The sequence below is a fragment of the Monodelphis domestica genome, chromosome 2 (assembly GCF_027887165.1).
Source record: "Monodelphis domestica isolate mMonDom1 chromosome 2, mMonDom1.pri, whole genome shotgun sequence".
Taxonomy (NCBI): Eukaryota; Metazoa; Chordata; class Mammalia; order Didelphimorphia; family Didelphidae; genus Monodelphis; species Monodelphis domestica.
In genome coordinates this window covers 241,395,452-241,411,273 of record NC_077228.1, presented here as the reverse complement: position 1 = coordinate 241,411,273, position 15,822 = coordinate 241,395,452, and the positions used below count along the sequence as shown (strand labels likewise).

Here is a 15,822-nt window from a genome sequence, read left to right as displayed (position 1 = left end):
TTCAGAATAGCCGGCCCTGCGGTTCTGAGGTTCCCTCTGCTGCCTTGGACTCAGTGCTCTGGGTTGGGGGGAATGGGTCCTGGGACCTTCCTTATGCCTACCCCTTAGGTCCGAGTGATCTTGGCTTCTGGCTTTGGGGGGGGGGGGCGTACCTTTTGATCCAGGTCCATGAGGAGGATTCCCGGAGTCTATGTTGTTTGTTTTGAATTTCGGTGCCCTAGGAGCATACAATTTGAGTTCGGTAGGGAAGGGTTTTTGGAGATCTGAACTTTAGCTTTCTCTAAGCTGCCATCTTGACCAGAAGTCTCTATGTAGGACTTTAACGAATGAATGAATGAATAATATCCTCAACATAGTCCTGAAAAGTAAAAAGGGCAATTATTTTATGCCTATTTTTTACAGATAAGGACATTGAAACTGAGAGGGGAAGTGATTTGGATTTAGAGCTATAAATAGAAGAATAGCTTCTATTTCTAAATCCATGCTCTGCAATCATACTTGGAGTTGCTATTTGCCAAAATTAATACTTTTTTAGTTCTTCAGGTAGTTTTTCTGGGGCAGTTAAGTGACATAATGGATGAAGGACCAGGCTGGGGTTCAAATGATCTCATACACTTATTAGTTGTGTAACCCTAGTTAAGTCTCCATTTCCTCCTTTGTCAAATGAGTTGGAAAAGGAAATAGCAAACCACTCTAATGTCTTTGCCAGGAAATCCCATCCCCCAAAAAGAGAGGTCACAACGAAGTAATTTTCCTGGGGTTTTTCTTCCATAATATTGGGCTTTACTTCACTGGGACTTCCTGATTCCAATGAAATAATAGATCTGTTCTACCCCACCCCTCTCAAATATGCTAGTCACTATGTCTGGTTTACCCAATACAAAAACAAAAATGAAAACATCCCTGCCCTCAAGGAGCCTATATTTTAATAGAAGTAAATATTCAAGCAATAATCCCTCTTCCATAGCATTTCTGTTGTACCAGGTGTTAATCCAGGTTGGATTAGTTAATTATTGTTGGAATTATATCTAAATAAATTTGATGTGTTTTGAGATGTTCAGGGAGGACTAGCACTTCTGGTAGGAAGGCTTGCTGAGCCCTTTTCAGGTCTGCTCATCAACCTTTTGTGTCTACCTTTCACTCAACTCTCACCTGTGGCTCCAAGAAGCTGTAAGCTGTAGCTATACCCTAGTAAACTTTATGAGCAGACAAACTAAACCAGATTGAGGATAAGTGAGTGATAGGCTTCAAACCAAACACATAAAGACATCTCCTAATAGAATGAGTAAATTAGAACAATTTGTTCCAATGGCCATGAAGGCAGCTGAAGCAGGCACTGTGGAGTGCTTAAAAGCTGGTCAGACATCAAAGACACCACATCCACTGTGTACTGGGCCATCGCCAGTCCTGCTGACTTTTGTCTTGCCAGTTGACCCAGTTCTTGCACAAGTCAAGACATCACCTCGTGATGTCATTGGTCATCTTCAGAAACAAAGGACAAACAACAATTGTATAAACAAGTAAAAAAATAGCATAATGAAAATCCTGGTGCTCAAAGTAAAAAAAAGTAAAAGTGTGGGTCAGGTAGTCAGAGAAAGTTTTTTTGGAGGAAGTGAATTTTGAGTAGGATTTTAGAGGCAAGCAAAACAGGAAACAAGCAGAAAGGATAGATGAAGGTTGTACATGAAAAGAGCTGGGGCAGACTTTGAGATGGCTTAGTTGGAGTTGAAAGTAATAAGGCAAGAGATTAGGATAGAGGATTGAGGATAAGTGTGACATATGGATAATACTATCAGTAGAGGACCTTAAAAACTAAAGTAGAGACAAGCTAGGTGGCTCAGTAGATAGCAAGCCAAGCCTGGAGTTAGGAGGACTTGAGTTCAAATTCACCCTCAAACACTTCTAAAATGTACAGCTAGTCATTTAACCCCAATTGTCTAGTCCTTACCATTCTTCTGCCTTAGTATCAATTCTAAGACATAAAGTAAGGATTAAAAAAAAAAAACTAGATAGTTTTAAATTTAAAATTTAAGTATAAAGTTAAAAAAAACTAAGTATTTAGCATTTAACAAAAAATAAAAATAAGGTATTTGAGGTTTTTGAGCAGGAAAATTGTTTCAGAAAGATTATCCTGCTATCATTCAAGTGACCTAGACCAGGAAGATGGCAGGCCAGGCAGTAATATCAGCTAGGGGAGTATTGCAATATTTCAGATTTCTGAATGTTAATAGACAAAAGCCCCTCTACCACCACCACCACCACCACCCCCACCCCCGGGAAATACCAGTTGGAAGCTCTATGTGGCCCTAAACCTATGATCCTATGAACCTCAGAGATTCCTTCCAACTCTAATTTATTTATTATTGTATCTTTTTTTTTTTAAACCCTTACCTTCCATCTTGGGGTCAAGGCAGAAGAGTGGTATGGTCAATGGGGGTCAAGTGACTTGCCCAGGGTCACACAACTAGGAAGTGTCTGAGGCCAGATTTGAACCAAGACCTCCTGACTCTAAGCCTGGCTCTCAATCCACTGAGATACCCAGCTGCCCCCTATTATTGTATCTTTATTGAGATCTTGGGAACCATTTTGTTCAATCCTCTCATTCTACAGATGAGGAAAATGAGTTTTAGCCAAGATGATTGTAGTTCCATTTTCCCCTACAGAAGTAAATGACAGAGCCAGGATTCTAATTCAAATCCTCTGACTTCAAATCTACCAGTCATGCTGAGCCTCAACATCTAAGAGGAAATTTCCTGAGCAGCTCTTAGATCCTTTCAATCTAGTAAATATTGATTTATTTTCCCAATGTAAGAAATTAGGAAGCTGAGTGCTTTTTTTCCAGCTCTTTCCTCCAGGGGTCCTTTTAATTAGCTGTAGTACTTCTATGTCCCACTCTATCTGACTTATCCTGCTCCAGATCTCTCCAAGTAATTGGGAGGGAAAGAGCTGTAATAATAACAATAATAGCTAATATTTCTATAGCACTTACTATATGCCAGGAACTATGCTAATTAACTTACTATTATCTCATTTGACCCTCACAACAATTTTGGAAAGTAGGTCCCATTTTACGGATAAGGAAACTGAGACAAACAGGGTTAAGTGACTTGTCCAAGGTCAAACAGCTAGAAAGTGTCAGAGGCCAAATTTGAATTCAGGTCTTCCTTACTCTAGATCCAGGGCTTTTATCCACTCTGCCACTAAGTGCAGGATGTGACACAGAGATAGCTCTTCTTTGTTGTAGTTATTGTTTGGTTGTTCAGTTGTGTCCAACCCTTTGTGACTTCATGGATCATGAAGTTTTCTTGGTAAGGACACTGGAGTGGTTTGCCATTTCTCTCTCTAGTATATTAAGGCAGAAGTTAAGTGACTTGTCCAGAGTCACACAGTTAGCAGGTATCTGAGACTGATTTGATTTCTCTTCTAGGCAGGCATAAATAGGATGAGCCTTCACTCAGTTGACAGGAAGTAAAAAACAAAAGGAGAAGTCAGATAGTCAGTTCTGGGAAAGCCATATCCAGGGGAGTGGGCCTTGTTCTTATTGTATTTTGATTCCCCTTGTTCAACAATTTTATTAAGTGCCTACCTACTTTATGCAGATAATACTATACTTTGGAAAGATATGCAATTTGGTTAAGGTATCAAAGCTTATAAACGAATAATTGTAGTACATAATATTATAAGCATTAATAATTATATGCATATTATAAGCCAAAATGATTTAGAGAATTGCAAGACAAATTATTAGAAAAATCTCATTACTGCTGATAAAATGGGTGGACACTGGGGAGAAGATGGCATTTGTATTCAATTCAACAAACACATTTTTAAAAAAATGATAAAACTGAATGAACTCAAAAATGTATTAGTCACTCTGCTGAGCTGAAGAAGTAAAGACAAAATCAACAGTTCTTCCCATCAAAAAGCTTACGTTCTTATGGGGAGACAATATAAACACAAATAAATATAAGTATAGTACTAGGAAATTTGAGGAAGGAGGTGGGGTGGGGATGAGAGAGCAGTGAAAGTTCCATATAAGAGAGGCTTGAAGGAGAAAAAAAGGTTTCTAAGAGGCAGAGATAAGAAATATATTCTAGACTTGGGGAATGACTTGTGCAAATACACTGAGGTGAGAGATGTAATACAGAGAGAAAATTAAGAGTCTCATTCAACATAAAGTTAATGATGGGAGGTAAAAAGGCAGAAACGTAGAAGAAAGCGAGATTGTGGAGGTTCTTAAATTCTAAGCAGACTCATTGAAGTTTGTTTTGTTTTTTTTTTATCAAGGAGACATGATCAGACTTTTTAGATTATTTTGCAGGCTGTATAGAGGATACATTGTGAAGAGAAGCGGGGAAAGCAATTGGAAAGCTACTATGTATGCTGTCAGGTAACTATAAAAGTTCGACTCAAGAGTATGTAGTTGGACTTAAAGTAGGTAGATGAACAACAAACAAAAGGAATGAAAGGTGAGAAACATTATGGAATCAGAAAGGTACATGGTTGAATATGATTTGGTTGCACTGTTGATTGTATGGAAGGGAATAGAATCATAAATTCAAAGCAAGGCAGCAGCTGGGTGGCTCAGTGGATTGAGAGCCAAGGCTAGAGATAGGAGGTCCTAGGTTCAAATCTGGCCTCAGACACTTCCTAGCTGTGTGACCGTGGGTAAGTCACTTGACCCCCATTGCCTAGCCCTTACCACTCTTCTCCCTTGGAACCAATACACAGTATTGACTCCATGACGGAATTTAAGGGTTTTTAAAAATAAAAAAATAATAAATTCAAAGCAAGAAAGGACCTTAGCAGTCATCTAGTCTAATTCCTTTGTTTTATAATTGAAGAAACCGAAGCCCAGAATTAGGTGATTTGCCTAAGTTCATAATGGTGTTAAGTCATAGAGCAAGGATTTGAACCCAAGTTTTTTCTTGGACAATTCACCTCACAAATTCTATCATATGAAAATTAAAGCTGAAAAATATCCTATTTTGGAGGTCTTTCCATTTGAATGTCAGGCAATTGAATTTTAATTTTTATAACAATAGGAAGCCATTGAAGATTTTTGATCTGAGAAATGATCAGGTCAAGTTTGTATATAAAGTTTAGTCTATTGGCAATATGAATGATTAACCGAGGTGAAGAGCGTGGATATGGGTAGATGTTAATGTATTACTGGAGACCCTACCTTCATTTGCTGTGTAGGCAGTGAGTTAGAAATGAAGCTAGAGGAGGGAGATCTGAGATTCATGTGTGGAGATTCCTTCCATAAATGGGGATCCAATAATGGCTCTGTCTGGAGTACCAAGAACTTGCCCAGAGTCACATTACTAAAAAATAGATATCTGAAGCCAGATTTGTTTGAATTTAAGGCCTTCCATCTCTAGGCCTGGCTTTCTATTCACCAAATAGGTATCCCTGCTCCCAGTTTCTCCCTTCTCCAACCTACCCTCACACAGCTAGATATTGATATTCCTAAAACACTAATCTAACTGTGTCACTACTATACTTTAAAATCTTGGGCTTATTATTCTTAATAAATATGTATTTTCTCTTCCCTCTTTCTCCCTGGAGTTGGGAAGAGCCAAGCCTCAAGGGGATGAGATATTCAATTCAATATGTTAAAAATTGTTGTACAATTGCAAAAATCACTGCATGTGATTCAAAGGCAAAAATTTTAACAGTCTTTGCCATTGAATAGGTTACATTTTATTGAAGAAAAACGTTTTATACATAGACCAGAAAATGCCTGGATCATACATACTATCTGGGTGATTCTGGGCTAGTCACTTAACCTTTATAAGCCTCAGGTTCTTAATCTATAAAATGAAAACATTGGATTAGATGGCCTCCAGCGTCTCTTTCAACTCTAAATCAATTGTCCAATAATAAGCAAATAATGTTTAAAAAGAACACTAACAACTAGGGAGATTGTTTAAAAAAGTCTTTGTTTGGGAATAACACCTGAGCTATGCTTGTGAGCTATGTTAAGGAAGACTGGATTCTAAGATGTAGAGATGAGGAAGGTCTGTATTTCAAACCTGGAGGATAGGCTGTGCAGAGATACCAAAGTAGAAAATGGTGTCATGAAAATAGAACTACTATATTAGTTTGGCAGGAATGAAGAAGGAATAAAAAGACATATGAAGGGAAGTAACCTGAAATAGAACTAGAAGAGTCCAATCATAGAGACCTTTAAATACCAAGGTGGAAATTGTGTATTTTATTCTAGGGACAATAAATGGCCACTGAAGATTTTTAAGTATAGTAGTAACACAAATCTGTGTTTTAGAAATATCAATATCTAGCTGTGTGAGGACGGATTAAAGAAGGGAGAAACTAGGAGCAGGGATACCTTTTAGGAAATGGTCCCACTGAGAGGTGATGAAGGACTAAACTCTGATTAGAGGCTGTATAAGTGGAGAGACCAGCTGTGGATATAAGAGCTACTTTGCAAGTAAAATCAACTAACTTTGGCAACTGTTTGGATATGGAGTAGGAAGGAGAAGGAAGAAGCAAAGAAAACTCCAAGATAATGAAACTGGATGATTGGGAGGATAGGGGTGCTCTCGATAGACATAAGGAAGTTTAGGGGAAGGGTGGATTAGATAAAAAACATGAGTTCTGTTTTGAACATTTTGAGTTTGATATGCCTACAAGGCATTCAAATGTATTTGTCCAGCAAGCAGCTAGAGATTTGAGACTGCAGCTCAGGAGAGAGATGAGATTTCCATAAATAGACATGTAAGTACAGGACAGGAGGAAGCAAGAATTCAAGGAGAAAGCTGTGGGAGGAGGAGGTTTGTTGAATAAAAGGGCCAGAGAGGAGGCTCAAGTTTGGGGATGGGGGTTGGGCTGGGCTTTGGGAGATAGATGGAAGAAAGTGAGAACAGTTTGAGCTGAGAAGAAAAGCTCTTAGTTTGAGCACTGATGTCTCCAAGGCTAATAATTTATTTTTCATAGTCAAATAAAGCATTTGGGCATTAATGAGATCTGTCAGCACCCAGGTAACAGAACTATTTTTCTTTGGCTAAGTTACAGATATATGTATTATTATTTGGAAGGAAGGGAGAAGGGGGTAGTGTGAACCAGATCATCTTTAAATTTCCTTCCAACTCTAAAAGTCTGTGAAAATGAGCTCCCCAAAGCAGGAACTTGCAACTCTAAGTCCTTTGCCTCCCTAAGCCCACTCCCTCCTCCTTTACACTACTACCCCTATCACTGCATGGTCATACTTCCTGTTTGGGGGGAATGAATAGTCCCAGTAGAAGGCTCTGGATTGGTACATGATCATTCCTTACTATTCTACCTGCATTTCCTGGCATGCAGCTCACACACCGGACAACTCCTTCATGGGCTTTGTGTCAGAGGAGCTCAATTCAACAGAGAAGCAATTCATAAAGAACAACAAAGACAGCAATATGGCTGTGGTGTATGGCAAGGAAGCCAGCATCTGGAAGGTGAGAGCCAGGGCTGGGCCTTGTCAGCCTTTCTAAAGTCAAGACTTCATTTCTCTTCTACCATCCCATGCTGATCAAAACTTCCAACATTTATAGACATGGATTAGAACCCAAAGCATTGGGAATGGAAAAAGTTTTCATTAAAAGGTCCCCCTTTAACACATATGACCAAAGGTCTATCGCAGTCAATGTGTATCATGGGGCTGTAGGAGAGGGGGAGATTCAAGACAGTAAAAATCTGCTATTAAAACTACCTTTTCCATTCATTTGATTGAACAAACATTTATTAAAACAACTGCTATGTATAGGGCACTCAAGAACAGATTAATGATATTTAGTGAACATCTAGAAAAGGAAATGATGGTTACTAAGAACAGGTATATTCAAACCTGACCTCCAGTACTTCCTAACTGTGTGACCCTGGGCAAGTCACTTAATCCCCTTACCCAGTCCTTAACTGCTCTTCTGCTTTGGAACCAATACACAGTACTAATTCTAAGACAGAAGGTAAAGGTGTTAAAAAAACAAACACCTAGTATAACTTCATCAAGAACAGGTCATAAATCAAATTAACCTTATTTCTTTTGGGGGTACAGAGTGTTACTAGGCTGGTAGGAAAGGGGAATGCCATAGAGCAGTGGTTCTCAACCTCTCAATTTGTAGCAATGAGAATACAAAATGCATATCAGGTATTTACATTCCGAATCATAACTGTAGCAAAATTACAGTTTTGAAGTAGGCACCAAAATAATTTTTTGGTTTGGGGTCACTGCAACATGAGGAACCGTATTGCGGTGTCATGGCATTAGAAAGGTTGAGAACGACTGCCATAGAGAGAGATGACAAAGATTTTAATGAAGTTTTTGACAAGTTCTTCATGATATTCCAGTGCACAAACCAGGTGAAGAGATATAAATTGGATGGCAGTACAATTAGATAGATCCTTTGCCTTAATCAGACCATGTCTATTGCATTCAATTCTAAGCAATACACTTAGGAAGGATATTGATAAACTGGGAAGGGTTGAAAGGAGAGCATCAGTGGTGCTAAATGGTCTCTAGATCACACTGCATAAAGGCTGGTTGAAACATGTAGATGTTTAGCTTGGAGATTAAAAGACTTCTAGTGACATGTCTTGGAGTAGTCTAAAATCTTAAACATGGAAAAGGGATTAAGGGGCAGCTATGTTGCCAAATGGTTAGAGCACCAGTTAAAGATAGAAGATCTTGGGTTTAAATCTGGCCTCTTACTCTTTCTCACTGTGTGACCCTGGGCAAGTCACTTATTCCTAATTGTCTATCCTTTTTTTACTCCTCTTCTGACTTGGAACCAATATTTCACATCAATTCTAAGGCAGAAAGTAAAGAAGAAAGGAGGGTGGGGTGGGGAATTACACTGGTTTTGCTTAGCCCCAGAGGCCAGACCTAGAAGCACAGCTGGAAGTTAAAAAGAGGCAAGTTGAAATTTGATATCAAGAAAAATTCTCTCTAACAATTAAAGAATCCCCAAAATTGAATGGATTGCCTTGGAGGTCTGCAAACAAAAGCTATGCATTAGAGAATGCAGTAGAACCCAGTATGCTGGAGAGGTGATTTCCTTTATGGTATGGATTAGCCATATGGCTTCCGCATAAGCAGAATTTCACAGAACATTAGCTCATTCATTTCCAGGACTCAGCCCTCACCCCCAGACCAAGAGAAATTTGAGATGATTCTCTGTGAATAGTTTAGAAGGAAACCTTGCTTTATATTATTTTTCTTAACCCATACTTTCTGTCTTAGAATCAATACTAAGTATTGATTCCATGGCAGAAGAATAGTAAGGGCTAGACAGTGAGGGTTAAATGATTTGCCCAAGGTCACACAGCTAAGAATTGTCTGAACCAGATTTGAGCTCAAGTCCTCTTGACTCATGGCCTGGCACTCTATCCACTTAGCAAACTAGTTGCTCTTATTTAAAAAGCATTTGGCCTTAAGTCCTATTCTACATATTGTCCTTCTCCGACTCCTAAGGGTAGAACAAGAGGATTTAGGTTAAACACCAGAAAGAAGCTTGATTGTGGGGTACTAAAGTGGTTACTGGGAGAAGCTGTAAATTTTCCTTCCTTGTGAATCTTTAGAAATCACATAAAAAATGTATCAACTATTTCAGTTAGCTTCAATGAGGAAAAGGCATAGCCTGAGAGCCCCTTCTAAGAAACCCAGGAAATTAATCCTGTTTTCAGAGTTTGGATTGATGGATGAGATGCTAATTTATTCCCTCTCTCCCCTCTTTTCTTCTGCGAACCTCTTGGGGATGCTGCAGATGCAGGTATGGTTCAAATGAGGTACCCCAACTTTTAAAAATTGTTCTCCTCCCTTCTTTTTAGTCCTGAACAGTGAAACTTGGTGTCTGACCTACCTAGATTAGGTTTAACTGATGTGGAAAGTAGTTTTGTGAGAAGAGTAGAAGGGAAAGAAGGGTGCCTGGTTAGATGAGTTTGTTTATGTTCCATTAGGTTCTTATCATTTTATTTTAGGACTGTGTTTAGGACTTTAGGACACACTGTCCTAAAGATTGCTCCCAGAGAGCAAAAGGGGTGCCATGGAATAAGCTATATTGGTGAGATGCAGCAAGTGGCACCAAGAGGCCAGGTTGTTATAGTGGTGAAGAGGAAGGGCTTGTAGTGGGGAGTATTCAAAGAAAGAGTAAAAAAAGTCATAACTCTTTGTAGAGAACCTCAGTGACCTTCATGGGGTTCAGGAGAAGGCCTGGGTCTGGGAAGGAAAAAAACCTTTACTGCTTCTCACATTTGATAGTTGCTTCTCTAAACAAGACAGAAGTTGTAGAGGAACAAAAAAAGATTTGAGCACTAGAGGTTAGAAAAGAAGGTGGAGAGGATAATAAAAACAAGTGTGCCTGGTTTGACAAGAAAACATTGTGAAAATGCTGCCCCAGGAGAATGAAATTACGAAGTCTAAAAAGTGAAGGGTCTTTTCACCAGCTTTAAATGCCTGGAGCACTGTTGTTTAGCAAATGACCTTGTGTGTAGTTGCTACAGTGTTTGTAACTAGAGGAGAACACAGAGTTCTGCAAGAAGAGAAATAGAGAAATAAATTGAATCATGGTACAGATTCACAGCTAAGGGTGGGAGAGGGGGATAGGAAGGTGAGACAGGGTGGAAGAAGAAAAAGAGAAAGTTATTATGTACCTATAGGGAAGCACAAGTCCAGCTTCAGTCCAATGATAGCTTAATGGGGCTAGTAATGAAGATGCAGTTTTCAATGATTTTCTGCCTTGCAGGGAGTGTAGTACTAATGAGACTAGGGCCACCATTCCATCTAAATGTGTGAGCCAGTTAGTTTCTGTCTGTTCTACAGTCTTATTTCTGTACCTACTATCACCTATCTACCTTATAAGGAAAGCAGGGAGAATAAGGAAAACGTATCCCTACTGGAAAAATACCTGGCCCAATAATTGTCAGTCATAGGATCATAAGATTCTAAACTGGAAAAGATTTTAAAAGCCATAATGTCTAACCACCCTTCTTCTACAGATGAATAAATACAAGGTATTTTGAGGAAGGAGAGAGTATTAACAACTTAGGGGGATCAAGGAAGGCTCCAAGGAAGAGGTGGCACTTGAGCTAATCCTTAAATTAAGGAAGAAAAGAAGAGATGTCCAGGCATAAGAGACAGTTTGTGCAAATGCATTGAAATGGCAGGTGAAAAGCTAGAAAACAGCTACTAGCCCAATAGAAAAACATAAGGCTGAAAAGGTAACTTTGCACATATTACAGATGTTAATTGCCAGACTACAGAGTCTGTATTTTGGCTTAAAAACAATAGAAAGATGCTGAAGACTTTTGATCAGGGGTTACATAGTCAAATCTGTACCTCATAAAGACTATCTTATTGGTTGTTTGTGGATACAAATTCCTTCCACCTAACTGACCTTCTCTAGGTCTCTGATTTCCGAAATGAAAGTAGATAGATAATTGATAAGCAATGGAATTCTTGGCATGACTTTTCTTGTCAAGGCTTTCTCAAGCCATCTGCAATACCAACGTCTCCTGCCTGGGGAAATTGCCTGTCCCTGATTTGAGCACTTGCACCTAGGATTCCCTCAGGCTACCAGTGATGGAATGAACTCATCTTGTCCTCCCCACTTTGGGCCCAGGAATGTCAAAGTCTTAGGGCCAATATCTCTCCTTAGCTCCTCTTCTTCCTTCCCGTTCCTTCTCCCCTCTCAGCAATACTTCCCTAGTTCAATACAAGGTAAGCAGAGCCAAGGGTCATAGGAATATGGAGTTGAAAGTCAATCTAATGCAACTATATCATTTGATAGATGAGGAAGTTGTTGCCTAACTACAAGCTAGTGATGGGAACCAGAACTAGAACCCAAATTCCCTGACACCGAGTTGAGAATTCTTCCTATTATTCCATTTGGCTAGTGGGTAACATAGTGAGAACTGGAACTCAGGTGTCTTGACTCCTAGTGCAGCGTCCTTTACTCTATACCACAGTGTCTCATGGATGGGTCTGTATTATCTGGGACTGACAGTTCCTCCTCTTCCTCTTGCAGGGCAAGGAGAAGTTTCTACGGATCTTGAATAAGTACATGGAGATCCATGGCACTGTGTACTATGAGACCCAGCGGCCACCAGAGGTCCCTGCCTTCGTGAAGAACCATGGGCTTCTACCACAACAGGAATTCCAACAACTGTTGCGCAAAGCCAAGGTAAGAAATACAGAATCACTTCTAAGGCCAGGCTAGTGGCAGAGGGTAGGCCTGAGGATGAAAGTTACTCCAGCCTATCCTTCAATAGCAGCCTACCTCTTCCTCCATTTGCTTTTCTATTAGATTTTTCCATCTTCCATGTCATGGTGTCTTGGGCTAGGCAGAAACCAGGAGAGCAGGGACTGAAGGGTATGTATGCCAGGGGGCTGTGGACAAGAGAAGGAAAAGGAAAAGAAAGCAAGGTTACAGAATGCAGTATAGCAGACTAGATTCTTTTTTCATCTAGATCCTTCTGTCTAAGAATTGATTCTATTTACTTTGTAAATCAATATTTAGTATTTAGTCAAAGACAGAAGAAGGGTAAGGAGGTTAAATGACTTTCCCAGGGTCACATAACAAGGAAGTGTCTTAGGCCAGATTTGAACCCAGGTCCTCCTGACTCTAGGTCAGGTTCTCTGTCCCCTGTATTACCTAGTTACCCCTTTTAGATTCTTTAAGGCAGAGATTCTTTTTTTTTTTTAACAATATTTTATTTGGTCATTTCAAAACATTATTCATTGGAGACAAAGATAATTTTCTCCCCCCCCCCCCCCAGCTGATGCACGATTCCACTGGGTTTCACATGTGTTCTTGATTCGAACCCATTTCCATGTTGTTGGTATTTGCATTAGAGTGTTCATTTAGAGTGTCTCCTCAGACATGTCCCCTTAACCCCTGTAGTCAAGGAGTTGCTTTTCCTCGGTGTTTTTACTCCCACAGTTTGTCCTCTGCTTGTGGATAGTGTTTTTTTTCCTAGATCCCAAGGCAGAGATTCTTATCCTTTTTTGGGTCACAAACCCCTTTGGCAATCTAGTATGTATCCCTTTTCAGAATAATGTTTATAAATGAATAAAATTAAATACAGATATCACTTCCACGTTGCAACTTTCCCATCATGGCTTCAATATATCGCAGGTCAACATAAGAAATTAAATGAAAAATTGGGGGGAGTTTTGCAGGAACCACAGATGATATACAAAGGCCAGCAGACAACAAAGAAAGTTTAGAAATTCAGAAATACATAAAATATATATAGTATTATATATATATTTTATCTTTTGATTCCATAAATATGTGATTTCTTTTAAAAATTAGCTTTATTTTTACAATAAGTAAAAAGTTAATTTGCAAAAAGAACTCAAAAGCCATCAAATAACACATAAAAACTAGAAATGCAAAGATATCTTTAAAAGTTTAGTAACTTATAAATGCATATAAGGTACTGTAAACACCTCATAAAGGAAAAAGCAAACATTCAGACTTTTCTTGTACAAAAAAAGACACAAAGAGTTTTACTCAGATTTTCCAGATCACTGGGATACCCACAATGCAGAAGGGATTCTTGTAATCAAACTACATGCTAGTATAGTTATCAAAAACTATATTGGTATAGTTTCCAACTTTATTACTATAATTATCAAAAACCTGGAAGAGTAACTATATTGGTATAGTTATTTTTTAAATTTTGTTTTAATTCATAGATACCCACCCTTAGAGGTCCTTGGATACCAGGTAAAGAACTGTTTTAAAGGGAAAGAAAATGTATATGATAGAAAAATAGCTAAGGCATCATCTCTACCCCTGTTTAGTTCAAGTTCAGCCAAGCAATTCGTATCAGCTCCATTTGTTGTTCATCAACAGGATTCTATACAGAATTTATCCTAGTTCTAGTTTCTAGATATTCCCCCATTTAATTCTATTTAAGAAACATTTTTTTTAAATCCTTACCTTCCATCTTGAAGTCAATACTGTGTAAGTATTGAGTGGTAAGGGCTAGGCAATGGGGGTCAAATGACTTGCCCCCAGGGTCACACAGCTGGGAAGTGTCTGAGGCAAGATTTGGACCTAGGACCTCCCATCTCTAGACCTGGCTCTCAATCCACTGAGCTACCCATCTGCCCCCTAAGGAACATATTTAAAGCACCCACTGTGTGAAAAACTCTATGTTAGGGGCTGAGGGACATACAAAGTTTCTACAAACTACCACTCCTCCCCATATTGAGTCTAGTTAGAAGAAATCTATCCATTTCCCCTTTGATTCTTCTCTTTTTATAAAGGGAGAGTCAGGGACCAGGACATATACATATTAACTGTAATTCAGTATATAGTATTTACATCAGACAGTCATAAAACAAAATGCTTTCGAAGGTCTGGGGTGTAAGAGGACAAAGTCTAATTGAGAGGCACTTGAAGGGCCAGTAGCAATTTATTTGCTAGATCCAAAAGTCTTCAGGTGCACAGAGAATTAGAATTTGCTGCCCTGGGAACTATGGGAAGAAAATCTGAGTTTCCAGGTGGACAGATCTGTGCCATAGGGAGCCCCATCAGGGGATTCCTTGATGATATTAACCTAACTGCAGTTGGCAAGCTCGGTAGAAGAATGAACAAATTTCTGTGTAGAAATACATGCTTCTGGAAACTATTTGATAGCTTCTAAGAAAGAAATTTGAATTCCTCTGGTTCCTACTTTTTCTCCAATTTCTCTCCCACGTATGCATGCTCCTTCATCTCAAACTCATTTCTCTGACATGTTACTTGTTAATTAATTCCTGCCCTGATAGTCCTGCTACTTATTTTTCTAGCTCTTCATCGGGTTTGGATTCCCCTATGAAGGCCCTGCTCCCCTAGAGGCCATTGCCAATGGCTGTGTCTTCCTGCAGTCCCGCTTTAGTCCGCCTCATAGCTCCCTCAACCATGAATTCTTTCGAGGAAAACCCACTTCCCGAGAGGTAAGTGATGGGAGAACTCTGGCCCTTATGGGGAAGAATCCAGGTAGAGCCATAACTAGAAGAGGGACTCTGATGTCTGTAGGAGTGTTACTAATTCTCTAAGTTGGTTTTTCCAGGCCTGTTGGTCTCTTCCATGGGCCTTCCCCATCACAATTGTACTTTTTCCATGGGGCCTACCTTTCCCCACTTCAATATACCCTTCCTACCATTTCCCACTTCCTCTGTCTCCTTTCAGGGAATGAAGAAGTCTAGAGTAATTACCTCCCAATCCAAAACAATTGAATTTACTTTAGGTACCAAAATCCTATGTATAGCTTGGAATCTAGGGCTTCCAAGGACCACCTTCTTATAAATCACATGGGGTCTGCAGAATAAGGAGAGAGACCAAGGCAAGGAAAGTGAGATTAAAGAGAAAAATCTGTGGGACTTGGGTATATGAATAAAGAGACCAAAAGCTATAGGATTAGGATATAGTCAGTTGGGCTATACAGTGGTGGCAGAGGAGAGAGGCTAGAAAATATGAAGAAATGAAACAGGATCAAAGAGTTTGGGGCTGCATTTCCTCCACATACTTGGGTTGAAGGGCTGCTTGGTTTCCTATAGCTGGGCTACCCCAGCAGGACACAAAGAGAAGCTCAGGACATCTTATCTCCTGACCAGGTGTTTTCTCAACATCCCTATGCTGAGAACTTCATTGGTAAGCCACACGTTTGGACAGTTGACTACAACAACTCAGAAGAGTTTGAAGCTGCCATCAAGGCCATCATGAGGATTCAGGTGAGAGACTGTGGTAAGCTCATTTCCCCCTGAAGAGAATGATCAGTAGGGAGATGAAGGCAGAACCAGGAGAACCCAAGTTGATAAAAGAGGCCAACTCC

At 39.5% G+C, this 15,822-nt stretch overlaps 1 protein-coding gene across 3 annotated transcripts in view; it reads left to right on the top strand.

Moving 5' to 3' along the window:
• Nucleotides 1-15,822, top strand: part of MGAT5B (alpha-1,6-mannosylglycoprotein 6-beta-N-acetylglucosaminyltransferase B) — a 253,842-nt gene that overhangs the window by 223,117 nt on the left and 14,903 nt on the right. For all 3 annotated transcript variants that reach the window (XM_056814244.1, XM_056814243.1, XM_001371284.4), the window contains 4 exons: nucleotides 7,327-7,457; nucleotides 12,021-12,176; nucleotides 14,798-14,944; nucleotides 15,605-15,721. In XM_056814244.1, the coding sequence (XP_056670222.1) occupies nucleotides 7,327-7,457; nucleotides 12,021-12,176; nucleotides 14,798-14,944; nucleotides 15,605-15,721 (551 nt within the window). The remainder of the gene's footprint in view (nucleotides 1-7,326; nucleotides 7,458-12,020; nucleotides 12,177-14,797; nucleotides 14,945-15,604; nucleotides 15,722-15,822) is intronic.